Source organism: Bos taurus, chromosome 3 (assembly GCF_002263795.3).
Source record: "Bos taurus isolate L1 Dominette 01449 registration number 42190680 breed Hereford chromosome 3, ARS-UCD2.0, whole genome shotgun sequence".
NCBI classification, from domain to species: domain Eukaryota; kingdom Metazoa; phylum Chordata; class Mammalia; order Artiodactyla; family Bovidae; genus Bos; species Bos taurus.
Genome location: NC_037330.1, coordinates 34,425,019 through 34,441,853, shown reverse-complemented (window position 1 = coordinate 34,441,853; position 16,835 = coordinate 34,425,019). Strand labels below are relative to the sequence as shown.

The 16,835-nt window shown below is 39.0% G+C and overlaps 2 protein-coding genes across 10 annotated transcripts in view; one reads left to right on the top strand and one right to left on the bottom strand.

The window, feature by feature from the left end:
• Window positions 1-9,884, top strand: part of GPSM2 (G protein signaling modulator 2) — an 86,814-nt gene extending 76,930 nt beyond the window's left edge. For all 6 annotated transcript variants that reach the window (XM_059883900.1, XM_010803163.4, XM_024988365.2 and 3 more), the window contains 4 exon segments: window positions 628-804; window positions 3,121-3,280; window positions 4,165-4,382; window positions 9,068-9,884. In XM_059883900.1, coding sequence (XP_059739883.1) covers window positions 628-804; window positions 3,121-3,280; window positions 4,165-4,382; window positions 9,068-9,295 — 783 coding nt within the window. In that variant the 3' untranslated portion in view covers window positions 9,296-9,884.
• Window positions 9,885-10,870: 986 nt separating this feature from the next.
• The window catches only part of CLCC1 (chloride channel CLIC like 1), a 33,150-nt gene continuing 27,185 nt past the window's right edge, over window positions 10,871-16,835 (bottom strand). For 3 of the 4 annotated variants that reach the window (XM_010803167.4, XM_015463736.3, XM_005204116.5), the window contains exons 10-11: window positions 16,017-16,358; window positions 10,871-13,124 (exon numbers count right to left, since the gene is read on the bottom strand). In XM_010803167.4, the coding sequence (XP_010801469.1) occupies window positions 12,879-13,124; window positions 16,017-16,358 (588 nt within the window). In that variant the 3' untranslated portion in view covers window positions 10,871-12,878. The remainder of the gene's footprint in view (window positions 13,125-16,016; window positions 16,359-16,835) is intronic. The other variant, NM_001075784.1, reaches the window with a different exon arrangement.

Sequence of the window (16,835 nt, the reverse complement as noted above, 5' to 3'; positions counted from 1 at the left end):
AGTGTGGTTTGCAAATCTTTAAATCTATAGAGTATTTAAAAAAAAATAGAAAAACTTTTAAGTCAGTTTAGATCTTCCTTCTTCTAGTAGGTAGGAACCTAGTAATAAGCAGCAAAATTAATTTGGTGCATCTGTAAGTGGTACTAACAGTAATTCCATGAGAAGCTGATCACATTCAACCCTGTAATTTTCCAATAGACAAATGATGATAAGGCTTTATCTCTAAGTTGTGATTTTTTTTTTTACCTCATAATAAAGTCAAAGAGTTCAGTAGTTTTATCAACAAAAAATTACTACTGCTTTGTAAGTTTTAGATGTCAATTTTTAAGGTTAAAAATTCTAGATATTCAAACTTTCCAATTGTAATTGATTTTCAGGTAACTCACATTGAGAATAAAACTTCAGCTTCTCTGACCATCCAAATTTTATTTTTATGACTTTTGGCAAACTTATTAAGATTTCTAAAAACCTCCACTTTAATATTTTGATAATAAGAAATTCATAGCATACATTTGGTCCAAGCTTTTGAAAACAGTGAGATATATTGTCAAAAAGAAATGTATTAACTCACCCTGCTCCCAGTTACTGTTTTTTTTAATGTCCTGTTTTCCATTTATAATTCTGTAGGTACAAAACTGGAACAGTGAAATTCTTGCTAAACAAAAGCCTCTTATTGCCAAACCTTCTGCAAAGCTCCTCTTTGTCAACAGACTGAAGGGGAAAAAATACAAAACTAATTCCTCCACTAAAGTTCTCCAAGACACTAGTAATTCCATTGATCACCGAATTCCAAATTCTCAAAGGGTATGTTTAAAATAAGTTTTAGAATATTGTGTTTTGAGTTTTTTATATTCATACTGGATTTTTATAATTTATTATTAGTCAATATAAATGTCTTTCTTATTCAAAGTAGTCTTCTGTATTTTCCTATTTTTTCTGTATTTTTCAAAGCTAGAAACTAAAATGTCCTCCATTCAGTTTAGAAGTCAGAACAAATTAAATTCAGATGTTCAAGGATTTTTAAATACTAATTTAAAGTGAGAACTGTCTGCATGCATCAACTTTATTTCTGTTACTAAAATTCTAAGAGTTAAAAACAATTTTGCTTAAAAGTGAGCGTAGGACTCATATTATTAAATATAACAAAATATTTAGAAATTGAAAAATACCATGGGATTACTGGTAAGTATCAGGGGTATCTCTAAGCTACCCTGCTGCTGCTGCTAAGTCACTTCAGTTGTGTCCGACTCTGTGCGACCCCACAGATGGCAGCCCACCAGGCTCCCCTGTCCCTGGGATTCTCCAGGCTCGAGAACACTGGAGTGGGTTGCCATTTCCTTCTCCAATGCATGAAGGTGAAAAGCGAAAGTGAAGACACTCAGTCGTATCCGACCCTCAGTGACCCCATAGACTGCAGCCTTCCAGGCTCCTCCATCCATGGGATTTTCCAGGCAAGAGTACTGGAGTGGGGTGCTATTGCCTTCTCTGAAGCTACCCTACACTGATAAAAAAAGATCAGATAAATTACAAAGAAGCTACTTCAAATTACCAAGTCCATTTTTCAAGCAGTGAGAACCTTTGAAAAAACTGTGGTAGTCTTTTATTTAACAGATTTCTATTGATCTTGTTGTCAGCATTTTATTTATATCTGCACCCTGCAGTGTTGTTTGCCTTGATTCTATCAGTTTTTTACATGTTTCTTACACATGTATGACTAACAAAAGGAAACATTATGAGGTATATAAAAATGGTCCAGGAATATTTTTGTAGATCCACAGCAGAACTGGAAGGCAATATCTTTGTTCAAGGTTTGAGGTCTTAACCAAGCACAATTAGCCTAACTGAAGATGTCTGTATTTTTGGAGACTTGTTGTCTTTCAGTGTGCAGAATTATGAATTAAGAGGCTTCATGCTTCTAGAGAAAGTCTTGTTAGTGATTAATGCATTTGACTGTAGCTTATACACATACTTACCATTCCCAAACCTCAAGCCCTCTTGTTTTCCTTACTTCAGTAAAAGGGATGCTGTTTGTACACTGTCTCCCAGGCTGGGAACGCAGGCGTCATTCTAGACTCCTCCTCCTTCCCTTCCAGTTAATCCCTAAGAAATCTCTGCTACTGTGTATTAATTCTTAATGTACTACTTTATCTTACCCAAATTTCTGGAAGAGGTACCTGCACTAATCCCTCTCCCTGCATTATTAACCTCTTCAAACCAGGAAGGGCCAGCTTTATTTCTGTACAAAACTGCTTAAAGTTGACTATTCCATGCTCCTCTCATTTTACATAGGATAAGCCTTAATTAGCTTGTTAGTCTGTCATACAGAAGCCTTTGTCTTGGCCTCCTCTTCTCCCTTTCTTCACTACCTGTGCCTGCCCTTCAGTTCATTATCCCCTGAACACTACAAATCTTTGGAATTGCATATTAATCAGTATGAAACATCTTTACCCTGCAAATGCTTATGCTCAGGAACTCAAATATCACGTAAGCTTCTATTTCACCTAAGAATTAATTGCACCCTTCTCCTAGGGCTCATAACATTTTGTGTATATGTACTTCAATAAAGACTATCATTGTGAAAAAATTACCTTTGTTAAACATTAGTCATTTTAGTTTTGAATCTTTCCAAATATAGTATAACAGGTATCCCTCTTTCTCAAGTATTCATTTGAAGTTTATATTTTTTTTCAGGATCTTCAAATCTTTACAGTAAAAGACCTTAGAAGTCACTATATCAAGAAAATATACACGCTTTCTTAGTTTATCAGTTCTGTTTACTTAAATTCTGTTGTAGAATCTAAGAGCTGAACTTGAACCTGGGGCACATGTTCCTATCACTGATATTTGGGTAATTCATTCAGTATCTGTAACAGTTCCCCTAAGTCTGAGGTACACTTATTTAGCTTTAGAAATACAAGGATCAAAAAGTAAAATAACTAGAAATGCTTTTTGTTAGTTGAACTGAAATAACTATTACCAAGTGGTGCCATCTTACACAAAGAAAATGTCAACTTTTTAGTCTAAATCTTCATCCTTTGCATTTGAGGTAGATGATATTGTTTCACTGATGATCTAAGGATAACACTGGAATGTTGAGATTTTTCTCTCTCAATATTTTAGAAAATCAGTGCAGATTCTATCGGCGATGAAGGGTTCTTTGACCTATTAAGCCGATTTCAAAGCAATCGGATGGATGATCAGAGGTGCTGCTTACAAGAGAAGAACTCTACATCAGCTGCAGCGGCAGCTTCTTCCACTCCCCTCAAAAGGATGCTAAAAAGTAAGTTATCTGTGCCTCTCCTGCAGTTTGAGTATTCTCTTTGATATTCTTATAGTTATTTCTGAGAATTTAATTCTTATCATAGGAGGTACAATCAAGGAGCCTGAATCGAAGTATATTTGAAATGCTGGAATTTGTACAGCTTTAAACAAGGTTTTGTTTTAGTTCCCCTGAGTTTATCTGTATTTCTATCTAGTGCTGTGTACTTTCTAATAACTATATCATACTGCCTCCTGAGCTTCCTAGGGGTTGGGGAAAAGAAAATCTAACTTAACAATAATAAGGAAAAAATTTTAGTTATACATACCTTATGATTACATGTAAAATACGAATGTTTCATGCGTGGTTTAAAAAAGAAAAGCTTAGACAGACTGAAGTGGAATCTGTGGCTATGGCTGAACCTGAAGCTAAGGCTTGCCTGAGCCTTAGAAAGATTAAAATAGGTTGGCTACTTAAAATTTTCTATTTCAGCTATCAAAAGACTTCTGAAGATCAAGACTTGCCAGCAGCACTTATAGTTAGCTCAATGTCCTGACCAGAGCATGAAATAAAAATACTGTCCCATTCATCCTGGGCTGAGAAATTATGTAAGAAAAGCTATTTACCTCCAAAATCTAGCCCCATATCTTATAAAGTTGCATATTAGGTGCTATTAGATAAAGGGAAATACAGTCAAATCCGAATAACCATATGCAGTACTCTGAAATTGATTCTCCCTTCACCACCCATCTAGTCTGGCCCTAGCCTATCAGTGACGCTCAGCAACAGAGCTAAACTAGAGGGCAGGGAGGGCACTGGGACTGAATAAGGCAGAAATAAATTATATGTGTATAATATGCTTAAATGACTGTTATTTTGGGATTTTTTTCCCCCTCTATCCATAGCACCACCAGTTTCTGTGCTGTCCCCCAACACAGATGAATTTTTAGACCTTCTTGCCAGCTCACAGAGCCGCCGTCTAGATGACCAGAGGGCCAGTTTCAGTAATCTGCCCGGGCTTCGTCTGACACAAAACAACAGTCAGTCAGTACTTGGCCATCTGATGACTAATGACAACAAAGAGCCTGAGGAAGACTTCTTTGACATCCTCGTCAAATGTCAGGCATGTCTGCATAGTTTTGTCATTCTGTATATAGCTCAGATGTTGTTGAGAACTTTTGCAGTATTATGATTCTAACTTGGGAAAAGCTCATTGTATATTAGTGAGGCAATCAGTTGATTATTCGGGGAAACATTCCCTTGTGATAGCTTCTTCTTTTGTGTTCCTTTTGGCTGTGAGGTGAGGTGTTGCTGATGACTCCCTCTGAGCTGTGGTAGACACCGCAACAGAGACCTGAATAAGGTAAAGCAGTGAATATTTACTGAAAGAGCATTCCGTGCAGAGACAGCATGTTCAAGGAATGGCAAGGTGGCTAGTGTGACTGGTATAGGGTAAAAGGTAGAGGAGAGCTTATAGGATGAGGATGAAGTAGTCAGAGCCTAGATCATAGACTCTTATAGGCCATGATGAGGTCTTGTATTCCAGATGTGACAGAAAGACATTAGAGGGTTCTGGGGGATCATCCTAACAACTGCTGAAAGAATGTGATGGCAAGGGTGTCAGAAGGAAACTAATGTGCTAATAAAGCAAAAAATATTGGTGACTTGGACTAGTGTGGTAGCATAGTGGTAAGTGGTCAGAATAGGGACATATTTTTGAAATTAGGGTTGGTTGGCAAGATCTGTTAATAAACTAGATGGAGGGCATGAGAAAGAGACTTCAGGATGATTCCTACCTTTTCGGCTTGAATAACTGAGTAAATTTCAATAAATTCAGTAAATTTTAGTAAATTCAGTGCCATGTACTGAAACAGAGAAGAAGAAGAAGAAAAAAAATCCTGACAGAAGAAAAGCCCTGGACTATGGCTTCATGGGTAAATGCTACCAAATGTTTAAACAACACCAATTCCAAAAATTGAAGAAAGGGAACACTTCCTATGTCATTCTATGAGGCAAATACTGCCCTGATACCAAAGCCAGTTAAGACTCTATAAGAAAACTACAGACCAATATCCTTTTTGAATATAGATGCAAAAATTAACAAAATACTAGCAAACAAAATCCAGCACCATGTTAAAAGGATTATATGCCATAAAACTTGATGTGGTTTATTTCTAGAATCCAAAGATTGTTCAACATATGGAAATCAACCAATGTAATATACCACAATAATGAAATGAAGGAAAAAACAATCATCTCAATTGATGCAGAAAAATTATTTGATGAAATTCAACACATTTTCATGATAAACAAACTAGGAATAGCAGGAAACTACCATGACATAATAAAAATCATTTACCCCAGCTATCATCATATCAGTGCTCAGTATGTGTGATCATCATACTCAGTGAAAAAAGACCGACAGCTTCAGATCAGGAACAAGACATGGATGCCCACTTTGCCACTTATATTCAACACAGTACCAGAAATTTTAGCCAGTTAGGTAAGGAAAAGAAACAGAAGGCATCCAAACTGGTAAAGAAGTAAAATTGTCTCTGTTTTAGAGATAACAGGGTCTTTGTCTTTTCCTTTGGCTGCACCACATGGCATGAGGGATTTTAGTTCCCCCAACTAGGGATTAAAGCCATGATCCTGCAGTACAAGCATGGAGCCCTAACCATGGGACCACCAGGAAATTCCCTGGAAATGACAGAATCTTATGTGTAGAAAATCAAAGATTTCACCAAGAAAAAAAAAGTTAGAAAGTCACAAAGTTAAAAGATATAATATCAACATCCACAATCAGTTGTGTTTCTATAGGCTAATAATGAATAGTCCAAGGGAAATTTAAAAAAACCGTTTCAATTACAGTAGGCTGTAAGTAGTATCAAAGAGAATAGTTAGGAATTAACCAAGAAGGTGAAAGACTCATACAGTGAAAACTACAAAATATTTCTGATAGAAATTAAAGATGACATAAGTCTCACGTTCATGGACTGTAAGACTTTTTCCTTCAGTGACGCCTTTTTACATAAATAAAAAATCCATCCGAAAATGCAGATGGAATCTCAAGGAAACCCAAATAACCAAAACTGTCTTGAATAGGAAGAACAACATTGGAGGACTCACACTTCCAGATTTCCGAATTTACTACAGAGCTACAGTAATTAAAACAGTAGCCCAGAAGCAAACACTCATATATATATGGTGAAACAATTTTCAGCAAGGTTGCCAAGACCATTCAGTATGGAAGGAATCTTAACAATTGATGCTAGGAAAACTGGATATCTACATACATACATACCTAATAACCATATACAAAAATTAACTCAAAGTGGATCAGTGACCTAAATATAAGAGCTAAAAACTATAAAACTCTTAGAATAAAACATAAGGGGAAAGCTTCATGACTTGAGATTTGGCTATGGTTTCTTGATTATAACACTAAAGGCATAGGGAATAAAAAAGAAAAAGACAAATTGGACTTCATGAAAGTTTAAAACTTCTATGCAGAGACACTATTAACAAAGCACAAAGGCAACCCACAGAAAATATTTGCAAATCATGTAACTGATAAAGATTAATCCAAAATATAGAGAACTCCAAAAGCTCAACGACAACAAAAAACCTGATTCAAAATGGGAGAAGAACACAAATAGATCCTTCTCCAGAGAAGATATACAAATGGCCAGTAAGCACAGGAAAAGATGCTTGACATCATAAATCATTAGAGAAAGGACGATCAAACCACAGTGACATACCACCTTACACCCATTAGGACAGCTATCGAAACAAACCAAAAAATGCAGAAAATAGCAAATGTTGTTGTGGATGTGGAGAAATTGGCACCCTTGTGCATGGCAGGTAGGATTATAAAATGGTGAAGCTCCTATGGAAAACTCGATGCCAGTTCCTTAAAAAATTAAAAACAATTATCATATGATCCAGCAATCCCACTTCTGGGTATGACTGAAAACGAGGACACGAACAGATACTTGTTCACAATATGATACACCCATATTCACAACAGCCAAAGCTTGAAGCAACCCGAGTGTCTACCAACAGATGACTGGATAAACAAAACGTGATGTACTTACACAATGGAATATTTTCGGCCTTAAAAACACACTACAACATGGATGAACCTTGAAGCTATTATGCTGAGAAATACAGTCACAAGAGGACACACTGTGTGATCCCACTTGTATGGGTCAGTTAAGAGAGACAAAGGAGAATGGGGGTTGCAGAGGCTAGAGGGAGGGGAGGCTGAGGAGTTGTTAATAGGTGTAGAGTGTCAGTCTTGCGAGGCTAAAAAAGTTCTGGAGATGGATGGTGGTGATAATTACACAATATGAATGTACCTGATACCGAACTGTACACTTAAAAATGGGTAAAATGGTAAATTTATGTTATGTTTATTTTATCTCAGTTTTTAAAAAAATGATTTACTGGAAGAGTACTGGAGAGCCTGATCTGGAAAAATAGGAATCAGTGGTCAACATGGGATATTAAAGTGATTTCAGAGATGGTGCAGTTTATGAGAATAACTGTCTGGCCTCTGACCATGAGAGCTAATGGATAAGGCAGAGGGTAAGGATGAGAACACCAGGGGAGAGGAGGTCTAGGAACTGAAGTGCCTGAGTGCTGGATGAATTAGAGGACAATGACAGGACCAAGAACTGGGACAGGAGAGATGATGAAGAGTGAAGCAGGTGTGTGTGGGCACCAGCGTGGTGCTGACGAGTGGCCAGTCCACCACTGCATCCGCACGGGATCGCGCGGCTAAATGTGTAGGCACATCGGTGCACAGCGCCTGGCAACACAGAGGGCACTCAGACGTCAGCTGTCACAGTCCTACTCTTCCTCGTAGGCTACAATACCAGACACCATCCTGTAGACTTTTAAAGTGCTTTTATTTTTTATTTGATCAAAAACATTTCTAACATACTTCTAAGAACCATAAGCTAGAACTTAAAGATTTAAATGCTTAAGACCAAGGGTAGGCAAACTTTTTCTGTAAAGGGCCATATAGTGAAGTGTGAAGTCGCTCAGTCGTGTCCAATTCTTGGCGACCCCATGGACTGTAGCCTACCAGGCTCCTCTGTCCATGGGATTTTCCAGGCAATAGTCCTGGAGTGGGTTGCCATTTCCTTCTCCGGGGGATCTTCCCAACCCAGGGATCAAACCCAGGTCTCCCACGTTGTAGACAGACGCTTTACTGTCTGAGCCACCATAGAGAAACTATTTTAGGCTTTTTGAGCCCTTTGGCCTTTGTTGCAACTGCTCAACTCTGCCATTGTAGCAGGCAAACAGCCATACACAGTTCAAAACAAATGAGCACAGTGTTGAAATGAAAGTACTGTTGTTACAAGAACAATGGGCAGTGGACTTATGGTTTGCTGACCCTTGGCCAAAGACAGTGTTAAAAGGAAGCGATGCAGAGTTTCTGTACCTCACATTACCTTTCTAAAGATTTGGTAAGTTTTATTGGGTGATGCCTATTATGGTAAGATTATAATCTTGAGCTGTCATTGTGGACACAGGTGACCTTGTGTCTTAACTACTCTTACCAAAGCCATGAAGCTATGGCTATACTTCTGTGTACTATAACATAACTGGCATATGCTGATTATATAAGTCATTTCAAAGAAACAATCTTACTAGTTTTCAGATCCAAAGACTGAGTAAATTTCTAAGCAGTTCTAAAAGGCAGTAAACATTTAAAGCTACACTTCTTATTGTGAATGGTAGACACAACATACCTTGGTGCTCACCTTATTTGTCTTTTAATCTCTTGTGAATTTCTAGGGGTCCAGATTAGATGATCAGAGATGCGCTCCACCACCTGCTGCCACAAAGGGCCCAACAGTACCAGATGAGGACTTTCTTAGCCTCATTTTACGGTCTCAAGCAAAAAGAATGGATGAACAGAGAGCTCTTTTACAAAGAGATCAAAACAGAGACACTGAATTTGGCCTCAAGGACCTTTTGCAGAGTAATGCTTTGTTGGAACTTGAAAATTCTGGGAAAAAATAAGCAAACCACTAGTATACTGTTGAATTTTTTTTTTTTTTAATGACCTTATTTCCTTTCAGAACACTGCAGGGAAATTCAATCTACTACTTTTTTCCCCAAAAGGAGAAAGTATAGCACTAAACTACAGCTTAAAATGTTTTTAGCATGATGTAAATATTTAACCTTCAATAGTATAGTGTTCACACTCCTCTGGACACTCACTCGTTTCTGAGTGGAAGTGTCTTGAAAGGTGCTTCATCAACTTTTGTGATTACTGCTTGGGATTATGTTCTTTGGCAACTTGTCAGACTCCTTTACCTAGTATTTGTAAAGCAGGAAGTTAAAATGAATCTAGAGTAGGATTTAATCCTCTTGTTGGGGTAATTTTTTTACTCTTAATTGATAATGGCAATTTTTTATACCTAACCATGGATGTAGTGAGAAATTACGCTGTTTCATAAAAATAATATACTTGACCAATGTGTAAAAAATTATATAGTCTGTTAAAGAATCTAGATTTTTTTTTCCCACTAAGAAAATCTCTATTTTCAATATATTTTTAGGCCAAAGCCATCATAAAAGAATTTAAGAATAAACTTGTTTTAGTGTGGTTTGGCCTCTTTGTGTAATTTTAAAAATAATTTATGTGCATACATATACATATAAGTACAGGTATGTATATATGTACATTTGTGTGTGTGGGGGTGGTGTTTGTGTGTGTGTAATGGTTTAAAATTGTATGTTCTGTTGCACAATACTATTGTAAAGTTTTTTAGGACCCAATGTCCAAAAAAACCCCAAAACCCTTATGCTGCTGCTGCTGCTAAGTCGCTTCAGTTGTGTCCGACTCTGTGCGACCCCAGAGACGGCAGCCCACTAGGCTCCCCCGTCCCTGGGATTCTCCAGGCAAGAACACTGGAGTGGATTGCCATTTCCTTCTCCAATGCATGAAAGTGAAAAGTGAAAGTGAAATCGCTCAGTCGTGTCCAACTCTTCGCAACCCCATGGACTGCAGCCTACCAGGCTCCTCCATCCATGGGATTTTCCAGGGAAGAGTACTGGATTGGCTTGCCATTGCCTTCTCCAAACCCTTATGTGACTATGTCAAAAACCTAGGCCACAAAAATTAAGTATGAAAGATGTAGGTTAAGCCCCCAGTTGTCATTAAGCCTCTTCCTCCTCCTTCCAGAAACTGAAGGTGTTTTACAAGGGGACATAATGTGACGTAAGTTTAGCAAAAGCAAGTCAACCAGGATGGGACTGAGCTGGGACTGGACTAAGACTGAATTGCAGAATACAGATGCCCACACCTGGAGTAAGCTGGCAACTCCTTCGCTTCTGGTTGCTTCTGATTCTGCACAGCTGCGATGGGAGCTAGGCCTCTGTTCATTTTAAAACTCTTTCAGGTGATTCTGATAGGCAATGAGAACCACTTCTCCAAATGGCCAAGGTTTATTATATTATGTTTTATTTATTATATATAGGGTATAATGTCCTGGATTAGCACCTGTTTAAAACTAAAACCTGCACTTAAATTTTGTGGGGCTTTTTCTTACAAGCACATTTATTGAGCAAAGACAGCATACCAAAACACAATAATGTAAAAATAAGTGTTTATTTTGTGTAGGTCTTAGACCCCATAAACATTCAGTGTTAGCCATTCCACTTAAAAATTGCTTTAAAAAAGCTGTCTGCCTCAGTCTGCTATTCCTAAAAGCTTGTTACTATAATCCTTGACTTTAATGATAAATGTTGGCTAAACAATAAACAAGCCTATTTCTTTTAGTTACAAACTGACCTTGAATATTCAATTTGCTTTAATAAGTCTTCCCTGAACTCTGCTGTTATCTTCCAACAGCAGTACCTTGTTGCCTTGCTAGCTGTCAAAGTAGAGTTCATCCCCAAATGGTTGTCTGTAATGAAAGAATACAAAGGTGAACTTTTACTTAAATTTTCTTGTAAAGATTCATTTTTGGACTGATAAGCAGCAGTCAGAAGTGCAAAATAACATTAACTCTACTCTCACAGTTACAGTCTATCAACTGAGGATCCATTTCACCGCTCAGAGGATAAATAGCACCTTGGGAGCACATTCACCAGCAGAGTAAACAGACCTGGCCCCCAGAGGACTACTTTATATGCATCGATGTTCACAAGTCTATCCCAAAATGCAGACATCCTTACATGCCTGTGTTGTAAAGTTTTATATAAATCATTTTGCATTTATTGGAAAAAATTACCTTTCTGATGAAATACTAATGATGTTTTGCAGTATTAAGCTAGAAAATAATATTAACACAAAATTAAATTTGTTATAGGCATCTTAAGTGATGCTTCTGGGATCCAAGAAGGGGTATTCTGCATTTCATGTAAAAAAAACATAGAAAAGCAAATGCTTTAAATCTTTTCTAAAAGAAATGCCTGCATGAAAATTTTAAAACGACTCGTATCATTTTTAGTAAGCAGCTGACTGGAACTTGTAGTGTGAAGGTTAAAAGAATACCCAAATGCGTATAATTGTGGCTTCCTAGCTAGATTTCGTGCAAAATTTATAAATTGCTTTTTTTTTTTAAGTTTAAAATGAAGAACAGTTTGAAAATCAGAATAACTAAAGTGTGGATTATATCACCTGTCTAGGGTTAAAAACCCACTCGTCTTTTATCATGGTATTTATCCTTCTCTTTGTATAGATCTCTAAAATTTAGATCTTCATATGGCTTGGACAATATGGTTTACTATACTGTAAGATACAATAATATCTAATAACCTCAAATCTGGGATTCTAAGTAGCAAGGAACACAGGCCTTATAAAGCCTGTGTACTTATTTGCTGGGGAAATAAAGCCATTCTCAAAGTATGTAAAATTGAGATTATCAATTTAACAAGCTATGTAATCTAAATTCCCCTGACAGTCTTCAGTTCTGTCTTAGCTAAGGATAAAGTAAAAGGGTGATAAAGAAGCAGGCCCAGTAACAGCTGTAAGAGCTGAGCAATGAGGTTGGTTGGTGGGCCGCCTACAGGGGGTCAGACTGACACTGGTGATGCAGACTCCATGGCTGCTCTAAAATGCTGCAGCGCATGGCTTCAGGGGCAAACCTCAAGGGTAAACTTGACTACAGTGACTTTCCTTCAATGTTGATTTTGAGTAGCTACCATTTTTAGAAACATTCTGGGTCTGATGCACAACTAAGAAATAATTCTATTAACTAAAGTAGGTATCACAGGACTTCCAAAAGGCAAAGCACACTTTGGTGAGTTGGTTCCTATACATGCCTGTAAACAACTTCTTTTTCAATGTCCCCTACCTCACACGGTCTTTTTCACGATTCAAAATCATTAATACCTGCCATATGTTCATCTATGAGATCCTGTTCCAAAATTAACACTTCAAAAACTTTATGGGATGCATCTTAATATCAAAGAAATGAATTTGGACAGAGATACATGCACACTTGTTAATTCTGATTGTCAGTAAAAATACTGATGTTTAAAGTTGGCACCTATGTAGTAAATATCAGAATATGTGCAGAAGAAACAGCTGTGAAGAGATTACTTTACAGAACTTGAAGACGACCTCAGAACCGTGGCCCGTGTCTGTGCTCCTCTAGCCGCACACTTCCACTGCGGTGCTTGCTGGGCTGCACGTGCTGCCTTCCTCTGGGCCACCTGCGGCATCAGTCCTAAGCTGGGCCTTCTCCACTGCAGGGCAACCTTCTACACCCTCTGACACCTTCTGGCCAGAGACGGGCTTCGCTGGCTGGCTGCTTTCGGTACTGCTTTCTGTCGGAGTGCTTTCTCCTGGGATTTCACCCATCTCTCTGGGCTTCGATTCCAAATTAGGTGATTTAAGCTACAAAGAAGAGAATTACAGTGTTGTAATTATTCAATTAACATAACATGAAGGTTTGTAATATACATGTTCAACAAGTTCCCACAAATCTGTTATAGCAAACATTGAATTCTTTCAAGTCCTTGTCCCGGTGCTGGACTGTAATTAGATAAATGTTAAGCTTTACAGGACTGTCTATGGACATAGAAGACAGACTTGGGGACACAATGGGGGAAGGAGGGACGAATTGTGAGAGTAGCACTGAAACAGACACTGCTGAGTCACTTCAGTCATGTCCGACTCTGTGTGACCCCATAGACATCCAGCCCACCGGGATGCCTCGTCCCTGGGATTCTCCAGGCAAGAACACTGGAGTGGGTTGCCATTTCCTTCTCCAATGCATGAAAGTGAAAAGTGAAAGTGAAGTTGCTCAGTCGTGTCCAACTCTCAGCGACCCCATGGACTGCAGCCTTCCAGGCTCCTTCATCCATGGGATTTTCCAGGCAAGAGTACTGGAGTGGGGTGCCATTGCCTTCTCCGGAAACAGACACTACCACATGTAAAACACAGTGGGAAGCTGCTGCCTCACACAGGGAGCTCAGCCTGGTGCTCTGTGATGACCCACAGGGATAGGATGGTGGGGAGGTTCAAGAGGGAGGGGATATATATATTCTTATGAGATTTACCTTGTTTTACAGCAGAAACCAACAACTTTGTAAAGTAATTATCCTCCAATTAAAAATAAACATTAAAAAAAGAACTCTCTATGGAAGAGTGGGACACTCAGGATATGCTAGGTGGTCTAGTGACCCAGCTTAGGAAGGGTCAGGAAGACTGGTGACCAGTACTGTAATTCCTCTTGCCTGGGGAGAATAATTCATTTGACAAATGTTCACTGAGCATACCTTAAGTTATAGGTCCTAGGGATACAAAAGACAGCAAGAAAACTCCTGCCCCCTTCCCTGAACTTCAGTTCAGTTCAGTCGCTCAGTCGTGTCCGACTCTTTGCAACCCCATGAATCGCAGCACGCCAGGCCTCCCTGTCCATCACCAACTCCCAGAGTTCACCCAGACTAATGTCCATAGAGTCAGTGATGCCATCCAGCCATCTCATCCTCTGTCGTCCCCTTCTCCTGCCCCCAATCCCTCCCAGCATCAGAGTCTTTTCCAATGAGTCAACTCTTCGCATGAGGTGGCCAAAGTACTGGAGTTTCAGCTTTAGCATCATTCCTTCCAAAGAAATCCCAGGGCTGATTTCCTTCAGAATGGACTCGTTGGATCTCCTTGCAGTCCAAGGGGCTCTCAAGAGTCTTCTCCAACACCACAGTTCAAAAGCATCAATTCTTCAGCACTCAGCCTTCTTCACAGTCCAACTCTCACATCCATACATGACCACAGGAAAAACCATAGCCTTGACTAGACGGACCTTTGTTGGCAAAGTAATGTCTCTGCTTTTGAATATGCTATCTAGGTTGGTCATAACTTTCCTTCCGAGGAGTAAGTGTCTTTTAATTTCATGGCTGCAGTCACCATCTGTAGTGATTTTGGAGCCCAGAAAAATGAAGTCTGACACTGTTTCCCCATCTATTTCGCATGAAGTGATGGGACCGGATGCCATGATCTTCGTTTTCTGAATTTGAGCTTTAAGCCAACTTTTTCACTCTCCACTTTCACTTTCATCAAGAGGCTTTTTAGTTCCTCTTCACTACTGGGCAATAAAGTATCATGCTGGGGGTGGGAAGGCTGAATTGCTGTTTAAATTAGCGTGGTCTGAAAAGATATGAGTAAAGGCTTGAGGAAATGAACCTTATGAATATATGGGAACAGCATTCTAGACAATGAATAGCAAGTACAAAGGCTGAGCTCAAGGAGCAGACAGGAGGCCCTTGTGACTGAAGCAGAATGAGCCTGGAGGGAGCATGGGAGGGGAGAGCAGTGGGAGGCCCTAGGCCATTTTGGTATCTTTGGCTTTCCCTTCAAGTGAGCTGGGAACTGGAGTATTTCTGAGATTAAGTAACAGATAACCAGTGGCTCAGATGGTAAAGAATTTGCCTGCAATGCAAGAGACTTGGGTTCGATCTCTGGGTCTCTCTGGGTTGGGAAGATACCCTGAAGAAGGGAATGGCAATCCACTCCAGTATTCTTTCCTAGAGAATTCCATGGACAGAGAAGCCTGGTGGGCTACAGCCCATGGAGTCGCAAAGAGTTGGACACGACTGAGTGACTAACGGTTTCATGTGAAAGGAACATCTTAATTTTCTAGACCGACGCAGATGTTTTATCCTTCTCAGGAACTCCATGGGAAGGATTCTACAAGTTCCTAGATTCTACTGTGTTCGTCACGGTTTCCCAAAGGTTTACATCTGCAACGTAAACCTTGCAAATGACAATACAAATTCTTCTTTCAAACAGAAATGGAAATGTCCCTTTATTTAAATGGCCAATAATGGTGGAAAAGAGGCCTGACCATTCCCCAGATAAAAAAAGTTAGTCTAGCCAGCCAAAAGATTTGGAAAAGCAAGGTTTTTGATCCTTCCCCAGCTCACTCTCCCATCTAGCTAAGGTTTCAGGGCTCTCCTGTGGGCCAGCTCCCTAAGGCTCCAGCCTCAGGGGGTAGTTCTCTCTGATCTCTTCAAAGGTAGAAACTTCAGTCATGGTCACTTGTTGGCTTCCTATAAAACGAATTGCTATCTGTTCTAACAAATTACTGCTAACTAGTATTTAACATAAAAATTAAATCTCACTTCTTCTGAGGCTGGACTAGACCAGAATGAGGGAAACAGAGTGAATAATTATATCACTGGTGATATAATTAACCATGAAAGGTAAGAGTAGAACACTTAACTGAAAGCTTAATAGGAAGCACTTAAGCCTATTAATAAGAGACAGCAAAATAAAAAGTTGCTGACTTACACCAGGTACGACCTTGGGATGCTCTCTCGCCTCTGCTTCTTGTAAATCAAATGGCCGAAGCACTTCAGGGCTCTTGTTGCCAGTCTGAAATCTCAAGCCAACATCTCTCTCTCTCAAAACATCTCTTCTACCCTCATATGTGTTGTCATTAGGGCCTTGCTCAATGGGGCTAATTTGGCCCCTATAATAGAAATCTGCATCACCTGCTCCACCATGGGGTCTATAATCGATTTTCTGCTGCCGTCTTCTTTCACCTGCCTGAAGCGCCTGGGGTGCTTCTCTTTCAGGACCACCCACATGTCTCAGCATATTGACTGATTTGCCAGCACCATAGCAGAAACTCTAGAAGGAAAAGAAATACATATTCCTGAGTACTTAATGACTGACTGACAATGAAATTTTGAGGTGATTTCCTTGATGCCAACAAAAGTATGTAATTTAACTTGTGTTATAGACATAAACATGTTTCACAGGGTTTTCATTAAAGATCGCTTCTCTAGATTAATATAGAACCAGAAGAGCCCATAACAAAACTTGAGAAATCGTTAAGTATTAAGTAGACATTTCAATCAGCTGGACACATTTTTATTGAATTATATAATGGCAGTTAGGCTAAAGCCTAGAAATTTAAAAGGTACTAATTGTCTGATCATTGCTCATATGCTGTCTATATTCACATCCATCATATAAGGTAGATGCTGAAAATTAAAGTTGCATACCATTATACAAATATTCTCCAGTAGGTTTATTTATTTTATAAACTTGCTTTAGCCACAGCTAAAATTCAAAAAGTTTTGAGTCACACTCCAAGGAAAAACT